Raw genomic sequence first — 21,676 nt, forward strand, 5'->3', positions numbered from 1 at the left:
ATCGCAGTTCGTTGTTGCGAGAGTTTATCTCCATACCTCTCGGAAGTTCTCATCGCGAGAAACGTGGCCGTTATCGAGGGTTTTGCAGGCGAGAAAGAAAGGTGTCAGACAACTTGCGACCATGGTACGTTGCAGCCTCCCCGTTCGTCTCGTCACTGAGACGGCCGATACCTTGTGTAGAAGTCACACATCACCGCTTCTGTGACATTCTCTTCATATCTACCAGACTCCATCAGCTAACGTCAGTTTCCAGGCAGCCAAGGACACCCCCGGCACGCACACGGCGGGCAAGATTACCGACTGGGTCAAGCCCGGCGACACGTCGGGCGAGTTTAAGCGCCAGCAGAGCTCCTTCCGCAACTGGATCTCGCGCGAGCCCGGCGCCAAGTTCCCGCCTGAGAAGGGCAGGTATCACTGTACGTCAAATTCGTGCTCTTTTTGCCCGTTTCGAGATGTCCCGGGCAAGGGAGTCACGGAAGTCGCTTTATCCCTAAAGCAGCACTTTTGCTCCCGAAGTACTCCCGAGTCACGCTTGATAGGCAAGAAATGACTGATTTTGTTGGACCAGTGTACGTGAGCTATGCCTGCCCGTGGGTGAGCTGCTCCCAAGCAGAGATTTATCAGGTAGTTGAAATTCGGGGCTGACCGCAAGCCCTTCTAATGCGATAGGCTACTCGCACGCTCATTGCGCGCAAGCTGAAGGGGCTGGATGATGTCATCTCGTTTTCGTCGGTGCATTGGCATCTGGGTTCCAAGGGTGCGTCATTATAGCAACAAAAAAGGGCTCCGTTATGAAGGAGGAGGAAATTGGACTGACTGATGATGTCGATTCAGGCTGGCGCTTCCCCACGCCCGAGGATACCGACTCCGAAGGGGAGAACGTCATCCCGGACCCCGTCCCGGGGCATGAGGGTTTCACCCATCTCCGGGACATCTACTTCCAGGCGAACCCGTCGTACGAGGGGCGCTTTACCGTGCCCGTGCTGTACGACAAGAAGACGCAGACCATCGTCAACAACGAGAGCAGTGAGATTCTGCGCATGTTTGGGACGGAGGTGCGTTTTACTCTCCCCCTTTGAGACCGTGATTGATTGAAACCGCATGGCTGACTCGCGCGTAGTTCAACGACCTCATCGACGAAAAGTACCGCGGCGTCGACTTCTACCCAGAGAATCTGCGGGCGCAGATCGACGAAACGCACGAGTGGCAGTACGACAAGATCAACAACGGCGTGTACAAGTCGGGTTTTGCCACGACCCAGGAGGCCTACGAGCGCAACGTCGTCGCCTTGTTTGAGGCCCTGGACCGCGCCGAAGCGCACCTCAAGCAGACGGCAAGCGAGGGGCCGTACTGGTTTGGCCAGACCCTCACCGAGGTCGATATCCGGCTGTAAGCCTCATTCCTTCCTTCCTGCACAGAAAATAGAGCACCAAGATCTGGTCCGCATGTACTAATAACATACTTCCAAAGCTTTGTAACAATCATCCGCTTCGACGTAAGTCTCCCTTTTCCACCCACTAAAAAGAAGTACCTACCTCAACTGTGATGTTTCAGCCCGTCTACGTGCAGCACTTCAAGTGCAACCTCAAGGACATCCGCTCGGGCTACCCGGCCCTGCATGCCTGGATGCGCCACCTGTACTGGACCGTCCCCGCCTTCCGCGATACGACCAACTTCTTGCACATCAAGAACCACTACACCCGGTCGCACACCCAGATCAAGTACGTCAAACTCGCGCTCTTTTTGCCCCTTTCTGGATGTCTCGGGAGTCACGGGAGTCGCCTTGTCCCCAGAATCAGTCCTTCTGCCCCGAAGATTCCCGAGTTACCTTTACTAGGCATGAAATGACTGACATTGTTGGACAGCCCGCTGTCCATCACCCCGCTCGGGCCCGTGCCGGATATCCTGCCGCTGGGCGACGAGGTTGCTGCTGCAGGCGGCAAGGCTTAGCGGGCCTTACGGATAGCTGGGATTTTATGCTTGACTACGGAAGGGTTGTTTAGTGTGGTGGTGAGTGAGGGGTTCGTGGAATAAAGGAAGGGGCAGGAGCTGAAATTGTTTGCTTGACGTGCCGCAGTGATTGTTTTCAGGGTAGGACTCGAGCAGACAGCAAGCCTATTGGAATGGGCAAGTACAGAAAACTGACTCAGATGCTCACATGAAGTCCTTGTCTGTTGTCGATACCTGCATCAAGAGTCGTTCAGAGCAAAAAGGGCCTTTGTGTGCGGGTGTACTCCATTTTTAATAAGCTTATATAATTTGCAATATTCCGTAGTGCTACCAATGAACGACGGCAAGATGGCCGAGCGGTCTAAGGCGCCACGTTAAGGAAAACCCTTAATCCCAATCTTCCTCAAGATTCCGTGGTCCGAAAGGGCGTGGGTTCGAATCCCACTCTTGTCAAACTTTTGTTCCCTGCAGCCCTGCAGCCCTGCAGCCCTGAATAGATACTCTGATTATTTTGCACTAAGCTGCTTTTTTTTTCCTGCTGATGTGCTATCAGGAACTTGTTTGGCTGAGAGTGGTGAGTCTAATGGGAAAGACTTAAAACTGACTCTTTCTTTGAAATCCTTTGCCCGCACGTACTTCCAATCTCCTCTCCCGATGGACAAGACACGGGGAACAGGGAGCCGAGCAGCCATCATGTTCTACAGAAAAGAGATAGACAATAGGACAAGACTTGGTGACGAAAAGAGAGCGAACGAGAGACATCGTTGCCAGGGCGTCCGGGCTGATAACAGCTCATTCACTTCCATCCCCTACCGTTTCCATCTCACAACACCAGTCAAACAGTTACACCCGTCCCGAGACGTTGCACACATTAACACCAATGTAAAGGACTATATCACCCCAAACAAACCAGGAGTCAAGCAAATCCCAAATCCATGGGACCTCCCACACTCCTCCTCCCTTTCCATCCAACTCAAATTAGTTATCAGCTTGAGTTTAACACACCAAAAGTTCACAACACTGCAGTACCCTTCACAAACTCAAACAATAACAAACGAGAACAGACAAGAACATTGTTTCTCCATTTCTCAGACCCTGCGAGCAGAGGATCCAGCCATCCGGGGCAATGCAACCATTATATTTAACCAACGTGAAGGTCAAAGTCGAGCCAGTACAAGCCGATAGCCAAGAAAGTGCCAAAGTCCGTTTAGTCAGTCAACCGATCGATTCACCTAGGTCGAATCGATGGGATGGATGGATGGATGGATCCAGAAAACCACATCGCTGCTGCTGCAAACCAAAAGGCAACCGAAGAAAAAACAGAGACCAGAAACCAAAAAAAAGAAAACAAAAGCCAGAAAAGAAAACGGTCCACAAGAGTATTAAACCAAAAGGACAACAATGCAATCTACTACTACAGCTGCCCAGACAGAATCGCTTCCGTTGCTGTTCAGACACAGAATCAAGTCAGTAAAAAATCCTTTCCAAAAATACCAGAGGGACGGAGGGTACTCACCGCTATTGATATAAGCCCTCTTCGGATCCAACGGCACGCCGAATCGCCTCTCCAACTCCAGTTTCACCCCCTTTTTGGTAACCTTCATCAAGTCCGCCGTGCGCAGGATATCCCTTATCTCGGCCAGCAGCGCATCCTCACTCGGCATGCCCGCCAGATTCGACATCTCCAGCTCGCCCTGCGACGCCGACGGCCCCAGCCCGAATTGCGACCCCCCAAACTGGCTTTGCCGGTTGTTGTTACCGCCCAGCATTTCAGACGCCGCCAACGACAGCCGGCTGGGCGCCGTGGGCATGGGCGGGATGTATCCGCCCACGGTCGACCCCGGCCGGCTCGGCGTGTATCCGCCGTACTCGGACATGGCAGCGTTGTGGCGGGTGGCGTACGAGTAGCCCGAGATCTCGGAGCGGGCGTCATCATGCATCCCTCCAAAACCACCACCGCCGACGACACCGCCGGCCTGGGTTTGGGCGTCCCACAGCTCGGCCTGGTATTCCTCCCACTTCTTGCGCGGTATGCTGGCCGGGTCGAACTTGCCCTCGTCCGAAATGACAATCTTCTTGCCCTTCTCGCCCGCCACGACGCGCGTGTTGCCCCAGTTGAAGTCGTCCATATGCCAGAACGAGTACAGCGGCAGCGCAAAGCTGAAGACGGGCACCGCCAGGACATAGAGCAGCATCCAACCAATCATCTCCCACTTGCGCCGTAGGATGAAGATGATGGCCTGCAGACCATAGATGGCGGCGAGGAGCACGAAGGCCGTGAGAGGGACAACGGTCGCCCGCTGAGCCACCATCACGATTAGGTACACAATGTACGCCATGGTGACGGGCTGGACGATGGTTGACAGCAGATCCACAAAGACGATGAAGCGCATGCTGAAGCAGCAGAAGCCGCAGAGCTGGTTCATGGGGATGAGTTCCATCAGATTGTGCACCGTCGAGTTGATCCAGCGGCGGCGCTGCGAGAGGAACACCTTCCATGAGTCCGGAGCGATGGTCCACGCGTGCGCGGCAAAGATGTACTTGGTCTTGTACTTGTTGTGGTATTTGAGCAGCAGCGTCGTGAGGTAGCGGTCCTCACCCAGGTGGAGCAGGTTCTTCATGTGCAGCGTGTCGACGCGGATGGTCGAGTACGCCTCGATAATCTCCTTGCTGACGAAGAGCGGCTTGCCCGTCTCGGCAGCGCGGATGCGATACATGGAGAAACAGCCAGGCAAGCAGGTCACGGAACCGAACAGCGACTCGAACGCCTTGGACAGGTTGTGCGAGATCCAATACTCGTACACCTGGATCATGGTGACGAAGGACGACTTTGCGTTGGTTAGGGCCGTCTCACCGCACACGGCGATGACGCGAGTATCGTCGAGGAAGGCCGACACCATGCGCGTGGCCGAATCGGGGGCGACCACCGTGTCGGCATCAATCTGAAACAGGTATTCGTAAAAGGTCGGGTTCACGCCAATGACGTTGCGGATCTGGTGGTACATCTCGAGCTCGAGCGGGCTCATGGGCAGGTTGTAATGCACGCGGTTGAGGAAGCGCATCAGAATCATCTGCGAGTCACGCTTGCCACGGTTACCCGGACGAGACACCTCGGATGGCTTGCCGACTTTGACGATAACGAGGAAGGGCACGATGTGGCCCTGCACCTCGTACAGACCCGAGTACACCTTGCCCATGTTGTGCTGCTTTTGGCCCTCGCCAAGCGACTCAAAGCTCAGGGGTTCCGGATCGACCGCCTCGGACACGCCGAGAATATCGAGCACGATGCGAGGGGTCGGGCGATCGTTACCCTGGCCAATGATCATACCGTCGCAGACGATAACCAGGAGCTTGCGCTTGTCATCATAGCGCATGCGTGCGGCCGAGTCGACGGCACGCCGGATCGACTCCTCGTCTTCGGTGTAGGCGGGGATCTGGCACATGATGAACTTGTCCAAATTCTCGGGCATGTTCTTGGTACCGAACTGGAGAGCCGCCATGAACTTGAAGGCAATGATGGCAGCAAGAAGGATGGATACAGCCAGGACCAGGTACTCGGCGAATTTGCACTTGGCTGAACCACGCGTGTCCACGTCGGCAACATAAAAGAGATTGTCGAGGCACAGCTGCATCGCCTTCTTCTGGCTCTTGTCGATTCCGAGCGACTGCCAGAGCGACGTAATATCTTCGCCCGACTTCTGCTTGAAGAGATCAACCACGAGCGGGTGCATGAAGTTGACTGCATCCGGGTCCGAGGGCTCTGGGTCACCAGGGGGGTTTTTCTGCCGTCGCCCGCCCGTGACATACGTCGTCATGTCGTAGACACGGCTGTTGAGGATGGCGATGGTTTGGGACTTTGAGCTGAGCGTCTGCACGTACTGGGCCGAGTAGCCAACGTTGCCAACCTTGTAGTTGGACCTGAGCATCTTCATGCGCTGCGAGAACCAATCCGGCCGGCTGTCATTGGTGAAGTGGCGGAAGTCATGGTACTTGGAATTTAGGTCTTGACTGCTGATGACCGCCGCCGACCCGGTAATGTTGGTGTTCTTGTAGTCGAGGAGAACCGCGGGGTCGATGGTGCCGTACTGGCCTTGACAGAGTGCCGACACCTGGACGGGAAACAGCGAAGTGATGTCCATGCCGGCATACTGCGTCAGCATCTTCGTCGGCAAGTATGAAGGATAGTGGCGGGGTGCGAAGGCACCGATGTCGAAAATCTGGCCGCGGATGGCGGCGTAGGCCGGGTGACCGTCCTTCCCGTCGTAGTATGATAATTCCTCCGGGCTGTAGACGTACTGACGCGGGCAGATCAACATTGGGAAGACGACGATGAAGAAGGCCGCCACCAGACAACTCAACCAGATGATTATGTTTATGGCGAGCTTCTCACGCCATGCCATCCGCACATCCTTGCGCTCCATGCGGCCCAGCCACCGGATCAAGACGTCGGGGATGAAGAAGGTCAGCATGTGCGTGACGAAAACCCAGCGCTTGCGGCTGGGGCTGTCCTTGTACTCCTCCACCTCCTCCATGTCCTTCTCATTTCCACGCTCGGCCATCTGCTCGCGTGTGTCCAGGTTCTTAAACAGGTCGCCGCCTCCGAACGCCGTGCCGGCCTCGGAACGCGCATCGACATCGTTACTCCCAAAGTAGCCGGCCTTCTTTTCGCCCATGAAACTGCTGGGAGTGGTTCCGGCGGTCAGGGCCAGGCGCTCCTTGGACGCGAGGAACGGATCTGCGGGATTGACCATGCTGTCGCCTGCATCTGACGGCAGCCCGTACCTGCCGGATTGCGAATGGCTCTCGCCGAGCTGTGCGATCTCCATCCAACAGCGCTCGCTGAGGAAGACGCCCGTGGCGCCAATAGCGACTTCGTTGCCAGGCCACCGCTTGTCTTCGACCACCGACTCCACCTTCTCGCGTTCGCTGCCCACGAGCATGGTTTCCGAGTCGGCCAGGCCCAGGAACTCGCCAAACGGCAAGAACAAGCTGAAATCGGCGGACCGCAGACGCTGGCTGATCTCGGCGATGCCAAAGGTCTGCACCTGGGCGCGCACGCACTTGCTGTCGAACTGGTTCGCGATGCGCCGATCGTTGGGCTTGAGGCAGAAGACAAAGTAGCAGTTTGTTCCCGGTTCCGTGACGGAGCGTGTCACGTTTTCGAGCGCCGAGAGGAACTGGCCTGACGCGCCTTGTTCGGATGCTTTTGAGCTGCCCGTCTGGTTCTCGCCGGCGTCGCTGCCCTGGCCAACCGAGCGAGATCTCTCGGCAGCCCGCTGGCGGGCTTTGAGAGTCGTCGACGGCCGCCCGCGCCGGGACATTATACTCGGCGCGCGCATTGGCCGGGAGCTGACCGACGCCTGCATGACAGTTGTCCGCTCCTGCGGGTGAACGACCGTCTGGAGCACCTCCTGGCCAAAAAGACGGGTAACAAAAGCGCTCTTGCTTGAGTTGATCAGGTTCATGAGATCGCCAGAGATGACCTCGCCGTTCTCGTCGATCAAGCCTCTGACGGGATAGTCGACCTCACCGGCGAAGTGCTTCACAGTGAATGTGGCGGACGTGTTCTCGGTGTAGAAGTTGCTGCCGGGTAGCTTGGCTGTGGACGCACCGACTACGATAGCCGGATTCTTGCCCTCGAAGCGCTTCCGCAGACTCTCGAGGAGCTGCATATCGGTGCGGTGACGGCGGGACTGATCGTCCAGGATGCTGAGAAGACCGTTGCCTGGCTTGAGCAGACCCTTGACGGCATCCGAGTTGTCAAAGTAGCTTGTCGGGGGGACAGTAACCTCTTCGGTCTCGAGCATGTCCGCCTTCCGGTCGAAGAAGTTTTGCAGCGTCAGATTGTACAGCGACTCGTTGGCGGCATTTGTCAGGAGCTGGTCGAGCGCCGAACCTGTTGAGCTTTGTTGCTGGAAGCCAGGAAAGTCGATGATGGAGACGGTGTTGGCGATGGAGTCCTCGGAAGCACACAAGCGCTGGTTGATGTTCTCAATAACGTAGGCAACAAGTAGTGAGTACAGCGTCCGCGCGAGCTCGTTTGCATTTCCCCGAGCGCCGGCGGGGTCGAGCAAGACCGTCACCCTCTCCTTGTGGATCATCTTGGTCTTGTAACCCAGAGTAGTCTGGAGCTCGGCGGCACCGACCCCCAGAAAGGCGGCAATGATGCCAAGCACATCCTTGTTCTTCACCGTGGTCGTCGTCTGGGCACCCTCGTGCGAGAAGCCACCGCTGTCATCGGCGGTTGCCAAAGTGTTGGATGTGGTCTCAAACTCGAGTTGACCCAAGTGCAAGATGCTGGCCAGGATCTGGCAAATTTCGGCAATCTCGCTGCGGGGAAACTCGAGTTTCCGCAAGGCCGTCTTAAAAAGCTGGAATCCCTCGGCATCGTTGATTCCGACCTTTAGCTGGGTCGGGTGACCCAGGTACTTCCACCGCTTTTGCGAGCCGCCGGGTCCATCAAATCCAAGGTGCGTCTTCTCAGCAGCGCTCGTACCGGCCAAAAGATAGTACAGCACGTGAAAATTACGTTCACCCGTGGGGACATCGGTTATCCTGCTTCTCTCCAAACGATGGTCCAGTAGCTTCGCGCCCAAGAGGATGGGATTTGTGGTCGACGCCGTGTCGTACTGCAGCTCGTAAAAGAGACCGGCCTTGGAAGCCGTCGGTGTTGTGGCCGTCTTGGTGGTGGTGAGTGTGTCAAAGACGTAGGCAGCGAGGGATACCTTGGCCGACAGCGGAGTGGATGAGCGGTTCAGCAACGAGGTCAGGAGATGGGCTCGAACGGTAGTTTTCCCCGAGCCGGATTCACCACTGGCGAGCAGGTTAGCATCCCAACACGACCCCTTGCGACCTGGGCAAAGACATACAGAAAGAGAATAGCTTGGTTTTCTTGCCGATGCCCCAACCGAAGGAAGGCCCGCTCGGCCAGGTCCTCGGCCGCGGACGCGGCAGACGAGTCTCTGGAGCCATCGCCCTTGTTTGAGCTGGTATATGTGTTGATGCAAATGAGCGCGTGGGACGAGAGGCGGGAGGTTGGAATCGAGACATGGAAGCGGCTGGCGAGGTGTGCCGTCAATTGGGTATCGGACTGGGAATGGGCGGGGAGCGAAGGGAGAGAAGCCTGTGTATGGGCGCCTCCGCTGTTGCCGCCAAGCGGCGGGAGGTTGAGGGTCATGATGGACGGCGCTGCCAGGAGCTGGCCTTGATCGACGCGGAAGCAAGCTGTCTACTTCCAGCGCCCAACCAACGGGCCTAATGTCAGTCCCGTCCCTATGTGTTTGCGTGTTGCACTTGTCCCCGGGAACAGCAATGTTTCTCTGAAACCACAGCTGGGGTTTGAAGGGTCACGGTGTTGACAACGGCGGACCGGACGAGCTTTGACGTCCGGATCTTGGCGTCGAATGAAATATTAGAATAAGGTGTGGCAGTTGGAAGCAATGCCAGGAACGAATGTGGTCATGGAGATGCGCAAAACGTCTAAAACGAGCGGCAGAACGAAGGGATACTCGGACAGTGAGTCGAGGTGACAGAATGTCGCGCGGCGGGGGACTTTGCCTGGATGGCGATGGACTGCACTCTCTCCTAAGTCCAGCGAGTTTCCAACCGCCTGCACTTACTTGGCTGTTCAGGCTGGAGCACAGCCAGGAAAGGGGGCAATGGACTGTTTTTTTCCCTGAGCAGAAGGTTGCTACGGGAGGCCCGATCCAGCGCCTGCGCAGGTTTTCTTCATACGGGGGCCTCGGACGGTCTCCACCAGTCCGACAGGGGTGCGACAGGGATCCACAGCCGGATCGAAGTTTCAGGAAGTGGTTGAAAATAAACAAGATCTGGAACGCAACCTCTCTGCAGAATGGGACCTTCTCGGGATGGGTTGGGGACAGGGTATGCGGATGCATGCTTCGACAGAATCTCTTCGAATGTCGACCGCGATTCTCTCCCTGCGATCAACAAAACAACTGGCATCCTGCCTCCAGAGCAGAGTTCGTTGGCGACCAGGATCACCTCAGGTCGCGCCGCCTCAGCCGGGACCGACCCGCACCGGCAGTGGATCGCATTTCAGGAGAGCATGGGTTGCGTCTCGCCAAGCGACAGCCTTTCTTCTTTGACTCCCCGATAAATGCATGCACTCGTCGACATAGACTCCTGGAAGCAGGATTTCATCAACGTTGTCTTCGGTGGTGCTGCGTTGGGCTGCGACAGAATGAAGCCTTCTGCTGGCTTCTCGGAGTCTATACCAAGGTAAAAGTAGACATACACGCACATTTACACGAAGTGGCTTTGCTGTGTCGTACCTTGGCCCAATGCATAGTTACGAGATCAGCTTCCTGTGCGATGCCGTGCTATCCAGTGGATTGGGTTGGGTTGTTCGGGTGGCGACACAGATGCGGTCTTACAACTTGCGCTCTGGGAAGAAACTTTGAAGTTGTGTGCCTCGGAGCTTTCTTCCTTTTTCCTTCGCTCAGACACGATGAGGATCCTGCATGGCAGCACCTTGCTGGTTTTTCTCTTCTGTGTCTGACACCGTACAGCTGGCTGCCCGTTGCTGGCTTCCAGGTTGCTGCGCCATCCATCTCGACCCTCAAATGTATGAAGTCATGTCGCTCTGCGGCTCACACCAGGCAACTATCAATGTCAAGGCGGAGGATCGTGCTTTTGTATTGAGCTAGGACGGGACACTGTCTGTGCCCGAGATGCGGATCATTCCTCCATAAAGTTTCCAATGCACTGAAATGGCTGAGAGAACGTTGGGTTTGGAGCCTCAAGTGTACGGAGTAAGCCAACGTGATTGTAGCTTTGCTAGAGCAGAATGCCAAAAATAGAAGCCCCCTTTTTGCAGATCGAAGTGTACGGATAGCAGAGCCCAAACCGGTGGCATCACGGATAGTTGAATTTCCAACAGCATTGGAGATTCTACCGTGTAATATCCCATGTTTCTTCGGACGACGACTACCGTACCTGATGACGAAAAAATCGGCTGAACGATGCCGCGTATCGTTGTGTCATGCGAGCTTCCACACCCTACCGACGACATCATCTGGTCACGGCTACCATCTCATGTTCCGACAGGGCCTCGTATTTCGACCGCTGGAAGCTGCCGAGACCCTCTTTCAGGCCTGCTCCGCCGCACTCTTCGAATTGCATAGCATCGTCCTGGTGGTCCTGCCGCCACCAATTCTGCAACGACATAGAATCCTTGCGGATCGAAGGCGGCAAGGTAGCTACTCGTGTACTCCAAGTGACCGATGCAAAGGATAACAGAGAACTTGCTGAGATACTCGACACGGTCCAGGCAGTTTTCTCCGGTCTGGGCATTCGGGATTCTCAGAGTAGTTTCGGAATGCGGAGTACGAAATGGCAACGCCTTTCATACGCATACGGATGATTGCAATAAACATTAAATTGAGACGGCTGCCAACCTGGACAAAAGCATGCGTTTAGCCAAGGGTCCACGATTTCATGGCACCTCATGCCAATCCCGGCCCACATCGCGTTCTCCGCGGTCGAACCGTCATTGATCCAGGCCGTGGATGCCTGCATTGCTTGGCAAGTCTGCGTAGGTGGTGCTTTCGCCTGCCGTACCCAAACTCGGACACCTGTGTTGATGCATCTTCGATTTTTTGAGTTGTGCTCCTGGTGCCGCCGCTCGGGTACCGCCGCAACACTCGTTTGTGTTTGTCCAACCCGGAACCTGAAGCCGGGGGCATCTCTCGATCTTGCCTTGTTCCTGCCACTTTTACCCTCGGTACTCCAAACCGTCTCACTCGCTCTGGCGGTTTCCTTCCGGTCGTTGCTTTGATACATTTTCTCCTCTCTCTCGCAGGGCTGTCCCAGAATTTGTCGCCTACTGAGAAAGGGGCACTGGAGGCTGAGTGCCTTTCTCCACGTTGCCGCCGCGACCAGCCCGCATCCCACGACGACACCCACGCTATAGCAGTTGGCGGTTCGACAATAATCGCCAGAGAATAGTATTGGAAAAGCATCAGTGCAACGCGTTTCGACGACCGTGAGCCCTGTAACGGTACAGCGCTGGTTCAACATTTCACTTGCCTTCTGGAGACAGATAGAGCTTGTTCGAGTTGAACGAAGCCAATCTTGGCCGTGTCCCTCTCGGGACGCCGCAACGCACCGCCAGACAAGATGGCGAACCGCATGTCCATGTATTCGATGGCCTCTGATTCTGGCTTGGGAGGCTCCAGGGGCGGCCAGTCATCACAAATCTCGGCCACAACCTTACTTAACTCAGTGCACAACATCTACCTCTCCTCGCAACCATACCAGCTCGATGCCGGCACCAGTCTTGTCGTCAACACATGGCTCACGGCCTGCCAGCCTGGGCCGACCGGGCTTGTTGGAGGCACCGTCGACGCCGACCTCGTGACGAGGGCATGGGAACATGCTCGCCGTCGTGCCGAAGACGGCTGCATCATCTTGAGGTGAGTTGGCCTTGCCCAAACAGGTTTGTGTGCTCTACATTTCTTGCTGACCATTGACAGCTCTCTCCATACTTCCACACCATCGCTTCTCCGACCCGCCCTCTCATCTCTCCCCGTCTCGGTCCCAAGCTCGATCCTCCAATCTCTGCAGGCTATCGAGCCTTTCCTCCGATGCGTGACCCCGTACAACCCCTCGACGCCGAGGCAGGTTGCCCTTGGTGTCACCCTGACCCTCAACCTCACCGGCAAGATAGTCGGCGCGTCAATTGCACTATCACAGGGCGGGATTGACACCGAAAAGGGTCTGCTGCGCATCCCGGCAGAGCCAGGCAACCGTGCCTTTGATGTCTTCTACTACCTCCTCACTTCGGCCTCCACTCCGGCCGAGCGGGAGTTTCTGGGCTTGAAGGGCGCTTCCAACTACAACCTGCTGGCTCGCTCTGGCACCTACGATCCCCCGTCCTACCTGCCCACCGCTGACGACGGTGCTGCTGCCGACGATTTTCGGTCGGCCCTGAGGGAAATCGGCATCAAGGGCTCTACATACCGGAATTTCATCTCCACGATTGCTGCTCTTATGAAACTTGGTAACGCGGTCGACTATAACGTGGACGAAGACGTACTGGAGGAGGTCAGTGAGGATGTCGGTGGGCTCCTCGGCTTGGAACCCGAGGTCCTGGCCAGGCAGTTGAGCACTGACGACCGCGCCACGCTCCTCGGGGGCCTGTATGAAGCATTGGTGGATTGGGTCATCAGGAAAGCCAACGAGGCCATTGCCGCCCGGATCAAGGAGGAAGAAACGGGGGACGAAGACCTTGTGGATACCGTCTGCCTGCATTTCCTCGAGATTCCCGATCCCAACCTTGGCAAGGCGGTTGCCATGCGGGGTATTTTCGACGACAACCAGGGCATTAACTCCGAGATGAAGCAGGACGGCGTCGAGGTTGCTCCTGTCAGCAGTTCAGTTTTGAGAGAGATGCAGAGTGCCGTGGCCGAGGCCGGTCCCGAATTAGGCATCATGGTTGGGTCGCTTGGTAGGGAGAGGCAACACGCGCTCGAAAAACGGGAAGAGGTCCTTGAGAAGGTCGCTTTGGCTGCCGAGAATGACGGCTTCTTGAAGCAGCTGGTCATCCCCTCTGATGCGGAGGGCATCAACCTCGGCCGCAGCGGTCGTATTGACTTGGCAAACCTCCTCAGCTCCAGCCGGGCGTGGTACCATCTGTGCATCCACCCGACCGACAAGTCGCCAGCCAGCCTGGCGGCCCTGCCGTCGGTCAACTCGGCTTGGTCCGCCGGCACCGTGTCTAGGCAACTGCGGGCCTGGAGACTCCCCGAATGGTCGAATCGGCGGAACAAGCATCTCGACTACACAGTCGATTTCGATTTTGACGAGTTCGTTCGTCGTTACCGTATGCTGGGGTGCATGGATGGCCGTGACGGGATCGAGAGCTGGATTCTCGAACGCGGCTGGACCAATGGCGAGGTTGTGGTTGGCCGTGAGCGCGTTTGGATGAGGGAGAACGCGTGGTGGGAGGCGGAAGGCGTGCTCGACCTGAAGCCCGGCGAGGCTGAGAGGCTCGGAAGCATGCCACATATGATGCCGCCGAGCGGCCTCGGCACTGGTTATTCGGCCACCGGGAGCAGCTTTTTCCCGCCCCAACCGTTCCATGACGCGTCCTCAACCGGGAGCCGTGAACAGCTTGTCAATCATCAGAGGAATATGAGCCATGTAACTCTAGGCGGCGCCCGTCCCGCTGCGGCTCCTTCCATTGCCCCTACCGCCATGACGGGCATGCGTAACGCCAGCAACGGCGACTACGGGCTCGGCACCAAGGGTGACACTCACAAGGGTGATGTTTACTACAACAGTGACAGCCAGTTCGTTGGCAACCTCGACGCCGACCTTGCGGAAGGCAAGAAAATTGAGGAGCAACCCATCTCGCCTGGCAGAAGGGCATGGGTTATTATCGTCTGGATTCTCACTTTTTGGATCCCCTCGCCCCTCCTTCGGTACGTCGGCCGTATGAAGCGGCCCGACGTGCGGATGGCGTGGCGGGAGAAGCTCGTTCTCTGCTTCTTCATTGCCATCATGAACGGCATCATCGTTTTCTGGATCATCTGGTTCGGCAAGCTGCTGTGCCCCAACTACGATAAAGCCTGGTCGCGGAACGAGGTCAAAAACCATCAGGGTTCAGATGATTTCTGGGTCAGCGTTCATGGCAAGGTCTACGACATCACAAAGTTTTGGACCCTGGAACACGGCACCATCACCCGTCAGAGCACGCGCGAGGCCATGGAACCGTTGGGTGGTCTGGACATGGACAACTACTTCATCGTCCCGTTGACCTTGGCTTGCCCCGGCCTGGTAACTGACGAAACGATTCAACTCGACCTCAACGATACAAGGAAACCAGAGTATACCAATGCCGTACACACATCGGGTTTCTACGCCGATGATCCGACGAGCGATCTGAAACAGAACGATTGGTACGCCAAGAAGTTCTTGCCTCGCATGAAGGAGTACTTCACCGGCGATCTCGTATGGAATCCCGACCAGATCAAGCAAGAGGGACAGGACTACAATCGCATGTGGTTTCTCTGGGAGAACAGGGTGTACGACTTGACGGACTACTTCTACACCCAAAAGACGCACATGGACGCTGCTCGGTGGTCTTTCCTCCACGAAAAGATTACCACCGCGGTCAAGAACAACCCCGGTCAGGATCTTACCGACCAGTTCAACGAGATTATCAATGACGCCAAGTCGAATCTCACCGAGAGCGCCATCATTGCCAACAACTTCAACTGTCTCAACAACCGGTTTTATATGGGCATTACCGACTACCGCGAGTCGGCCCGCTGCCAGGTCAACAAGTGGATTCTCATTGCCTTCACCGCCATCCTCTGCTCCGTCATTCTCATCAAGTTCGTGTCGGCCCTCCAGTTTGGTTCCAAGAGACGCCCGTCTCCCCAGGATAAGTTCGTCATCTGTCAGGTGCCGGCATACACAGAAGGCGAAGACTCGCTGCGGAAGGCCCTCGATTCCCTCACTGCTCTGCAGTACGACAACAAGCGCAAGTTGATCTGCGTCATTTGCGATGGTGTTATTGTCGGCGCCGGAAATGACCGCCCAACACCCAAGATCGTCCTGGATATCCTTGGTGTCGACCCCAAGGTTGACCCGCCCGCCCTGCCGTTCAAGTCGGTCGGTACCGGCAGCGAGCAGCTTAACTACGGCAAGGTCTACTCTGGTCTGTACGAGTACGAAGGCAACGTTGTCCCGTACCTCGTCGTCGTCAAGGTGGGCAAGGAGTCGGAACGTAACAAGACCAAGCCCGGCAACCGCGGAAAGCGTGACTCGCAAATTTTGCTCCTGAGCTTTCTCAACCGCGTCCACCACCGCGCTCCCATGAACCCGCTTGAGCTGGAGATGTTCCACCAGATCAACAATATTATTGGTGTGGATCCGGAGCTGTACGAGTACCTCCTGATGGTAGATGCCGATACCTGCGTGCGCGAGGACTCTCTCAACCGGCTCGTTGCGGCCTGCGCCAACGACGCCAAGATTGCCGGTATCTGTGGCGAGACGAGCTTGCAGAATGAGGAGCGCTCGTGGTGGACTATGATCCAGGTCTACGAGTACTACATTTCGCACCATCTCGCAAAAGCCTTCGAGTCATTGTTTGGCAGCGTCACTTGTTTGCCTGGATGGTACGTATTTCTCCCCCTGGACTTTGCGAGAGGCCCTCCTGACTGACTGTCTCTAGTTTCTCCATGTATCGTCTGCGCACGGCGGACCGCGGCAGGCCGTTGATCATTTCGGACGACATCATCCGCGACTACAGCGATTGCAATGTGGACACTCTCCACAAAAAGAATCTGCTGTCGCTCGGTGAGGATCGCTACTTGACCACGCTGATGACCCGATACTTCCCGTACATGTCGTACAAGTTCATTCCGGATGCCTACTGCCAGACTGCCGCGCCCGAGAAATGGAGCGTCTTGTTGTCCCAGCGTCGTCGTTGGATCAATTCGACCATCCACAACCTGGCCGAGCTGCTCTTCCTTCCCGACATGTGCGGCTTCTGCTTCTTCTCGATGCGCTTCATCGTTTTCATCGATCTCTTCGGCACCATCATTCTCCCAGCGACCTGTGTCTACCTCGGCTGGCTCCTGTACACGGTCATCACACGTACCGGCCCGTTCCCCTTGATTTCCATCATCATGCTTGCTGCCGTGTACGGTCTGCAAGCGCTGATCTTCATCCTCAAGCGGCAGTGGCAACATATCGGCTGGATGGTCATTTACATCATTGCCTTCCCGGTCTACTCCTTCGTCCTGCCTATCTACTCGTTCTGGAACCAGGACAATTTCAGCTGGGGTAACACGCGCATCGTCATTGGCGAGTCAGGCAAGAAGCAGGTGGTTGCCGTGGACGACGAGGGTTTCGACCCGCGCTCTATCCCCCTCCAGCGCTGGGACGATTACGCTCTCATGAACAACCTCCCCGGTCGGCGCGGCGGCCACTCCGAGAAGCTCGGCATGGACGGTGGCATGGCAATGTACGATGAGAACTACGAGATGGACGACATGAAGTCCGTCTACTCGTCCATCCGCCAGCCCTCGGTGCTCGCCGGCCTCCCCGGTCGCGGTGGCGCAGCCGCTTACATGCCTCCGACCCCAGGCACGCCAGGCACCCCCTTCGCCCCGGGCGCCATGACACGCACGAGCACCTTTGTCGGCACAACCCCCTACGCAGACAATCCGGCCCTCGCAAACCGCCAGAGCATGATGTCCGTGGGCCGCTCCCACACTCCCTTCACCGACTTCTCCGCCAACCGCGGCAGCGCCATCAACCTCCGCGGCATGAGCGCTACCCCGACGCCCGGGCCTTATGCGGGGACGATGTTGGGCGTCCCCGGGAGCGCGTCCAACAACCGCCTGTCGATGGCGTCGACGTCGATGTTGCAGGCGAGCCCGAGCCGGCTGGGCCTGCACCACCCGGACCCGAGCACGGGCTCGTTTAACGGACTGGCCTTGGGAGGCGGTCCTGGTGGGGCGGTCGATGACACGGCCATCATCGAGGCGATCCAGGCGGTGCTGAGGGAGGTGGACCTCGACACGGTCACCAAGAAGCAGGTGCGGGCGCTGGTGGAGCAGAGGCTGCAGACGGAACTGACGGGGGAGAGAAGGACGTTTATGGATCGGCAGATTGATAATGAGTTGGCTAATATGTAGTAATGGGGATGGAATAGAGGGTGTCTTGTTTTCTTGTGTTCTTGTTTTTTGTTTTGATTTTTGGTTTGCCTGGGGTGGGGTTTGGATCCGTCTGCCTAGTGTTTTTTTGAGTATGGGCAGTCAGTATTTGCGTTATCATTCCTACTACTGTTAGTATTACTATTACTATTACTTACTACCTACTACTACGCATACTCTCTTCTGGGTAATTGTTGCCAATGCATCGCTGAGTCTCGGGATGAGTTGGCTTAGTTCTCAAGTAGTAGCAAAAATGTTCTCATTTACACCGTCATGGTCCTCTTTTCGCGGGTTTCCGTCTGGGCAGGCCAGTCATTCTCGTAATATTTGTCTTCCGATCATTACACACTTTGTTTTGTATGTTTTGAGGTAATGCCAAGGTAGGGAATTGTTAACAACACATCAGTTATCAGGCTTGGTTGAACCTTCCAGTACGTGTGACTGTGCTCGGGCTCTAGTCAAGTCTGCGCTTTCCCTATGTTCACCCCGAAGTGATGGAGTGGACGGGAGTATGGAGAGGGATGGATGGAAAGATGAAGAAGGCGAGGAGGGAGTGAGGGAAAGATGATGAGGAGATGAATACAACGGGGGCAGGGAGTTTAGTGAGAAGAGAAAATGCTCGGGTGAAAAAGAAAGCAAGATAAGCAGGCAATCAGTAGACGACGAGGCGGTGGATATGCATGAATCGCTAGATGACACCGCCTGCGTAGGGCCGTGGCCGTGAACACTATGGCAGGGCTCCCGCTCCCGACAAAGCCATGCATTTTTCAGGACAGTCTGCAGGAAACGGCGAATAACATACTTCGGGTGTGTCCCGCCGCCGCCTCCACACATCGATGCCTTTTAGGTCTCAATAATACTCACTCATCCATCGAACCATATACCAACAAATCTCGATGCATCTGAAATCCCAAACATTCATCCACCTTCCACGCCGTGAGCCGTCCCAACTGTTTCTCGACGCCCTTCTGGAGCATCTCAGTCACTTTATACCATCGAGAACAGCGAGACATCTACCAGTCAATCATTACCGCGGGCCGCCCTCCCCCAGCCCCACCTAACCCATGGCCAGACCTGCATGCTGGACTGCAACTGCAAGTGCAATGCCAGGCGTCGATGAGAAGGTGTCAAATGGTGGCTGGTACGCGTGGTCGTGCATCGCTATCGGCTGTTTATTTTGGCAATAGTGGGAGCGCGGGCGCTTGATTGGAGCGTTGACAGTGTAAAAGATTGCCTTTGTCTATCCCAAGGGGCTGGCTGTTTGTGTGTTCATGATTGTTTCCCAAGGGACTTTTATCCATTCCATCGCGGGCTATGCGTGAATCGAGTGCAGATGGATCGATGTATGCTTGTTACTGCGTCCAGAGTCTTCCCATTGCAACTGCCTCTTCCTTGCTAGCTGGTGGCACTCGTTTGTATCTGGGCGTTTCGGGCGGAGTGGGATTGACAATCTGCGTCCCTGTGGTTCAAGCCGGCGGCTTCTGAGCCCAGACAAAGTGTATAGGCAGATAGGCGTGGATCCGCCTGTTGGCGAAGGCAGCGTGAACGTCCCTGACTATGTCGTCGATCTCTTCCCTGTCGTAGCCCGCCTCGACCAGCGGCCGCGAGGCCATGGCACCGACAAAGTCCAGCATGACTTCGCGGAAGTAGCCGCCGAGCAGCCGCAGGTACGGGTCCCGCGCCCATTCGCCCAGCGGCATGTGGAACACCTTCCTCTGCACGTTGACGAAGCCAACGTTCTGCAGCAGGCCGGGGAGACGGTCCATGAGCCGTATGTCGAATCCGTACTTGTTCCGTAGCACGGGCTTGAGCATGGCGTAGAACTTGATGAGGGGATAGGCGGGCGGGATCGTGTTGTCGTCGGATGCCACGTGCGGGAGGACGTCCTGGATTTCGACCCAGCCGCCCGGCTTGAGGTTTCTAGAGGAGTTCTTCGGTCAGTTCAAGCTCCCCTCCAACCTAGCGAGCTGGGGCAGAAGCTCACTGAAAAACCCTAGTCAAGACAGCCACATTGTCCTTGAGCAGGGTGTTGACAAAGCGGAAGTGAGCAAAGTCGTAGTCGTTGGCGTGCACCCATTCATCTTCGATGTCGTCGACGATGAACTCGACATTCGGAGGGATCCAGAGGGGCTGGATGGGCGAGAGGTCGACGCCCGTTACTTTGGCGCTGGGGAAGGTCTCGCCGACTGCCGAAGAGTCAATGTCTTGGGCCTTCTTGACAAGAACAGTGAATGGTTTACATACCCTCAATGGCCCACTCGCCAAATCCGGTGCCCAGATCGATGATCTTCTGAGGGCTGTCCCCAATGGGGGCGAGGTACAATTTGCCGCCCAACAGGTCCTTCAGCATGGTGTGCCTGATGGATTCTCTCTTGTATTCCTCTTCATCGTTCGGAATTGGGTACCTGCCGTATCGGAATGCATGGTAGCGCCTAGATATGTGTTGAGCACCCGCTCCGTGGCAAAACAGTGGTTGGAGAATATATACCTTCCATACTCCCACACGTGGCCGTTGACGCTCGATGTCAGGGAGCCAAAAGTGGTTTCTTCCTCGCTCGGGTCGTAGTCGGAAGTGACCTCACGCGCTGCCTCGGGCAGATCGTCGTCTTCTAAAGGCTCAATGATGCCGTCTTCCTCCATGCTGGCCAGAGGATAGTCAGCCTCGTCCTGCATCCACGTGCAGTAACCTTTGGCAGGCTAACTGGAGTCCGTGTCCTTTTGTGTTTGGACCTTGATGACTGCAGGTAAGCAAATATGGGTCGAGTACATCTCCCGGACGGCCGAGACTCAGGGCATACGATATCGTATGGCGATGTGCTGAGCCAAAAGGTACGGACGGGAGTGGAAGGCAGATCCGAGTAGGGAGGCGTCCCTTATTCCCGCGGGTTATTCACTGAGACAGCGTCGTGCTCAGCGATTGACCTTGTGGATGACAACTGGAGGTCTTCAAAGAGAGGGCTGGCATCAGGGCGTAGCATTGGGGTTTCTATAGGATCCGGGCGAACTGTAGTTCGTAGGAACACCGTCCAGGCGGAAAACTCCGTGGAGGTCGGTCAGAGGAACCAGTCATGACCGCCAAGTACGAAATGTGCGGCAGTCCCAGAGACGAGCTATATAGGTATGTGTTCCTAGCCTTCCAAAGGCGGAGAACACTTGGACGGGCGGAATCGACAGCACGTTGCAAGAAGCAACTCGGGTAACTCTTTGGGTCCAAGGGAGCCATGGGAGTGGAGCGGTGGATATCCATGACTCGGCCACAGAGCCAATCATGGCCCGACACCTGCGGTATGGCGGCATTTTGCGCAGTCTGGCTACATGAGGAGAACGCCATATCTGCATCCCTTTTCGCGAGGGACAGGTCCGGACGACCCAGCTTGCCGGGTGAGTGCAGGTCCACTGCAGAGGAACCGCCGCCCCGTGCGGGGCCCATTCGAGGAGAGGGGAAGCTCAACCAGAGCGCTGGGACGCAGAGGCAGCTCGAGAACAGCCCAACAGGAAAAGCGGCGTTCCCAATTACCAGAGTGTCGGTAACTACAGCCTGACAAGGCACGGGGCAGCACATTGCGGATGATTCTTCAGCCATCGGTCTGCAGGGGAGCCAAAGCATATCAAAACTGGCGGGCCTCTAGCCCGACTGGCCGCGAGCTTGTTGGACCGTTAACTTGCCTAGAAGAGGTGAACTGGTGTGTCGGACGGGTATCTTATGGAGTGCCTGGGAAATGGTTATGGTCGAAGCACGTGGATGCAACAGTGCGTGCACCTCTCGGGCCAGGACGACAGCGATGAGCCCGAGATCGGGATGAACCCCGCTGCTGCCGTGTCTCAATCATCGGTCATAGGTCAAGTTACCTTACCAGATATATATTCTGCCTTACTCTCGGTCGGGATGACGGATGGCTTGGCTGCTATGTGTCAGAATAGGCAGGTGGCCCAACGCGCCGGGCCTCACGGCAGATTCAAACCGTCCACAGAGGCGGTCAGACGATGGCGCAAGGCAAAAGAGAATGGAGGGGGCAGAATTGACAGAATTGCTG

The 21,676-nt window shown here is 56.3% G+C and overlaps 5 protein-coding genes and 1 non-coding gene across 6 annotated transcripts; 3 read left to right on the forward strand and 3 right to left on the reverse strand.

Annotated features, from left to right (window-relative positions):
• Positions 1 to 121: 121 nt before the first annotated feature.
• On the forward strand, positions 122 to 1,950 carry N657DRAFT_635750 (uncharacterized protein; the record flags this gene model as incomplete). The annotated part of the gene is made up of 9 exons (XM_062791364.1): positions 122 to 124; positions 254 to 416; positions 569 to 594; positions 670 to 757; positions 835 to 1,055; positions 1,121 to 1,389; positions 1,471 to 1,495; positions 1,555 to 1,721; positions 1,866 to 1,950. The coding sequence occupies 9 exons, from the start codon at positions 122 to 124 to the stop codon at positions 1,948 to 1,950; spliced, it is 1,047 nt and encodes a 348-aa protein (XP_062645511.1).
• A 342-nt stretch (positions 1,951 to 2,292) lies between these two features.
• Positions 2,293 to 2,403, forward strand: N657DRAFT_t113. Its single transcript has one exon. It is a non-coding gene; the product is annotated as a tRNA-Leu (tRNA).
• A 961-nt stretch (positions 2,404 to 3,364) lies between these two features.
• Positions 3,365 to 9,127, reverse strand: N657DRAFT_682801 (glycosyltransferase family 2 protein; the record flags this gene model as incomplete). The annotated part of the gene is made up of 3 exons (XM_062796513.1): positions 3,365 to 3,396; positions 3,467 to 8,763; positions 8,820 to 9,127. The coding sequence occupies 3 exons, from the start codon at positions 9,125 to 9,127 to the stop codon at positions 3,365 to 3,367; spliced, it is 5,637 nt and encodes a 1,878-aa protein (XP_062645512.1).
• Positions 9,128 to 12,090: 2,963 nt separating this feature from the next.
• N657DRAFT_682802 (glycosyltransferase family 2 protein) lies at positions 12,091 to 17,624 on the forward strand (the record flags this gene model as incomplete). Its single annotated transcript, XM_062796514.1, has 3 exons — positions 12,091 to 12,386; positions 12,447 to 16,097; positions 16,154 to 17,624. The coding sequence occupies 3 exons, from the start codon at positions 12,091 to 12,093 to the stop codon at positions 17,622 to 17,624; spliced, it is 5,418 nt and encodes a 1,805-aa protein (XP_062645513.1).
• Positions 17,625 to 19,108: 1,484 nt separating this feature from the next.
• Positions 19,109 to 20,282, reverse strand: N657DRAFT_577176 (S-adenosyl-L-methionine-dependent methyltransferase; the record flags this gene model as incomplete). The annotated part of the gene is made up of 4 exons (XM_062789233.1): positions 19,109 to 19,562; positions 19,627 to 19,828; positions 19,887 to 20,074; positions 20,131 to 20,282. 4 exons carry the CDS (start codon positions 20,280 to 20,282, stop codon positions 19,109 to 19,111), a joined length of 996 nt encoding a protein of 331 aa, XP_062645514.1.
• On the reverse strand, positions 20,167 to 21,647 carry N657DRAFT_647946 (uncharacterized protein). Its single transcript, XM_062793421.1, has 2 exons — positions 20,345 to 21,647; positions 20,167 to 20,283 (listed from the first exon to the last, which is right to left on the reverse strand). The coding sequence occupies exon 1, from the start codon at positions 21,223 to 21,225 to the stop codon at positions 20,629 to 20,631; it is 597 nt and encodes a 198-aa protein (XP_062645515.1). The 5' UTR covers positions 21,226 to 21,647; the 3' UTR covers positions 20,167 to 20,283; positions 20,345 to 20,628.
• Positions 21,648 to 21,676: the final 29 nt, after the last annotated feature.

This window comes from Parathielavia appendiculata (assembly GCF_033297405.1).
Source record: "Parathielavia appendiculata strain CBS 731.68 unplaced genomic scaffold N657scaffold_11, whole genome shotgun sequence".
NCBI lineage: Eukaryota > Fungi > Ascomycota > Sordariomycetes > Sordariales > Chaetomiaceae > Parathielavia > Parathielavia appendiculata.

What these genes read in the sequence shown, in the direction of transcription:
- N657DRAFT_647946 (XM_062793421.1), bottom strand. Translation starts at nt 21,225, where the DNA reads ATGGCTGAAGAATCATCCGCAATGTGCTGCCCCGTGCCTTGTCAGGCT.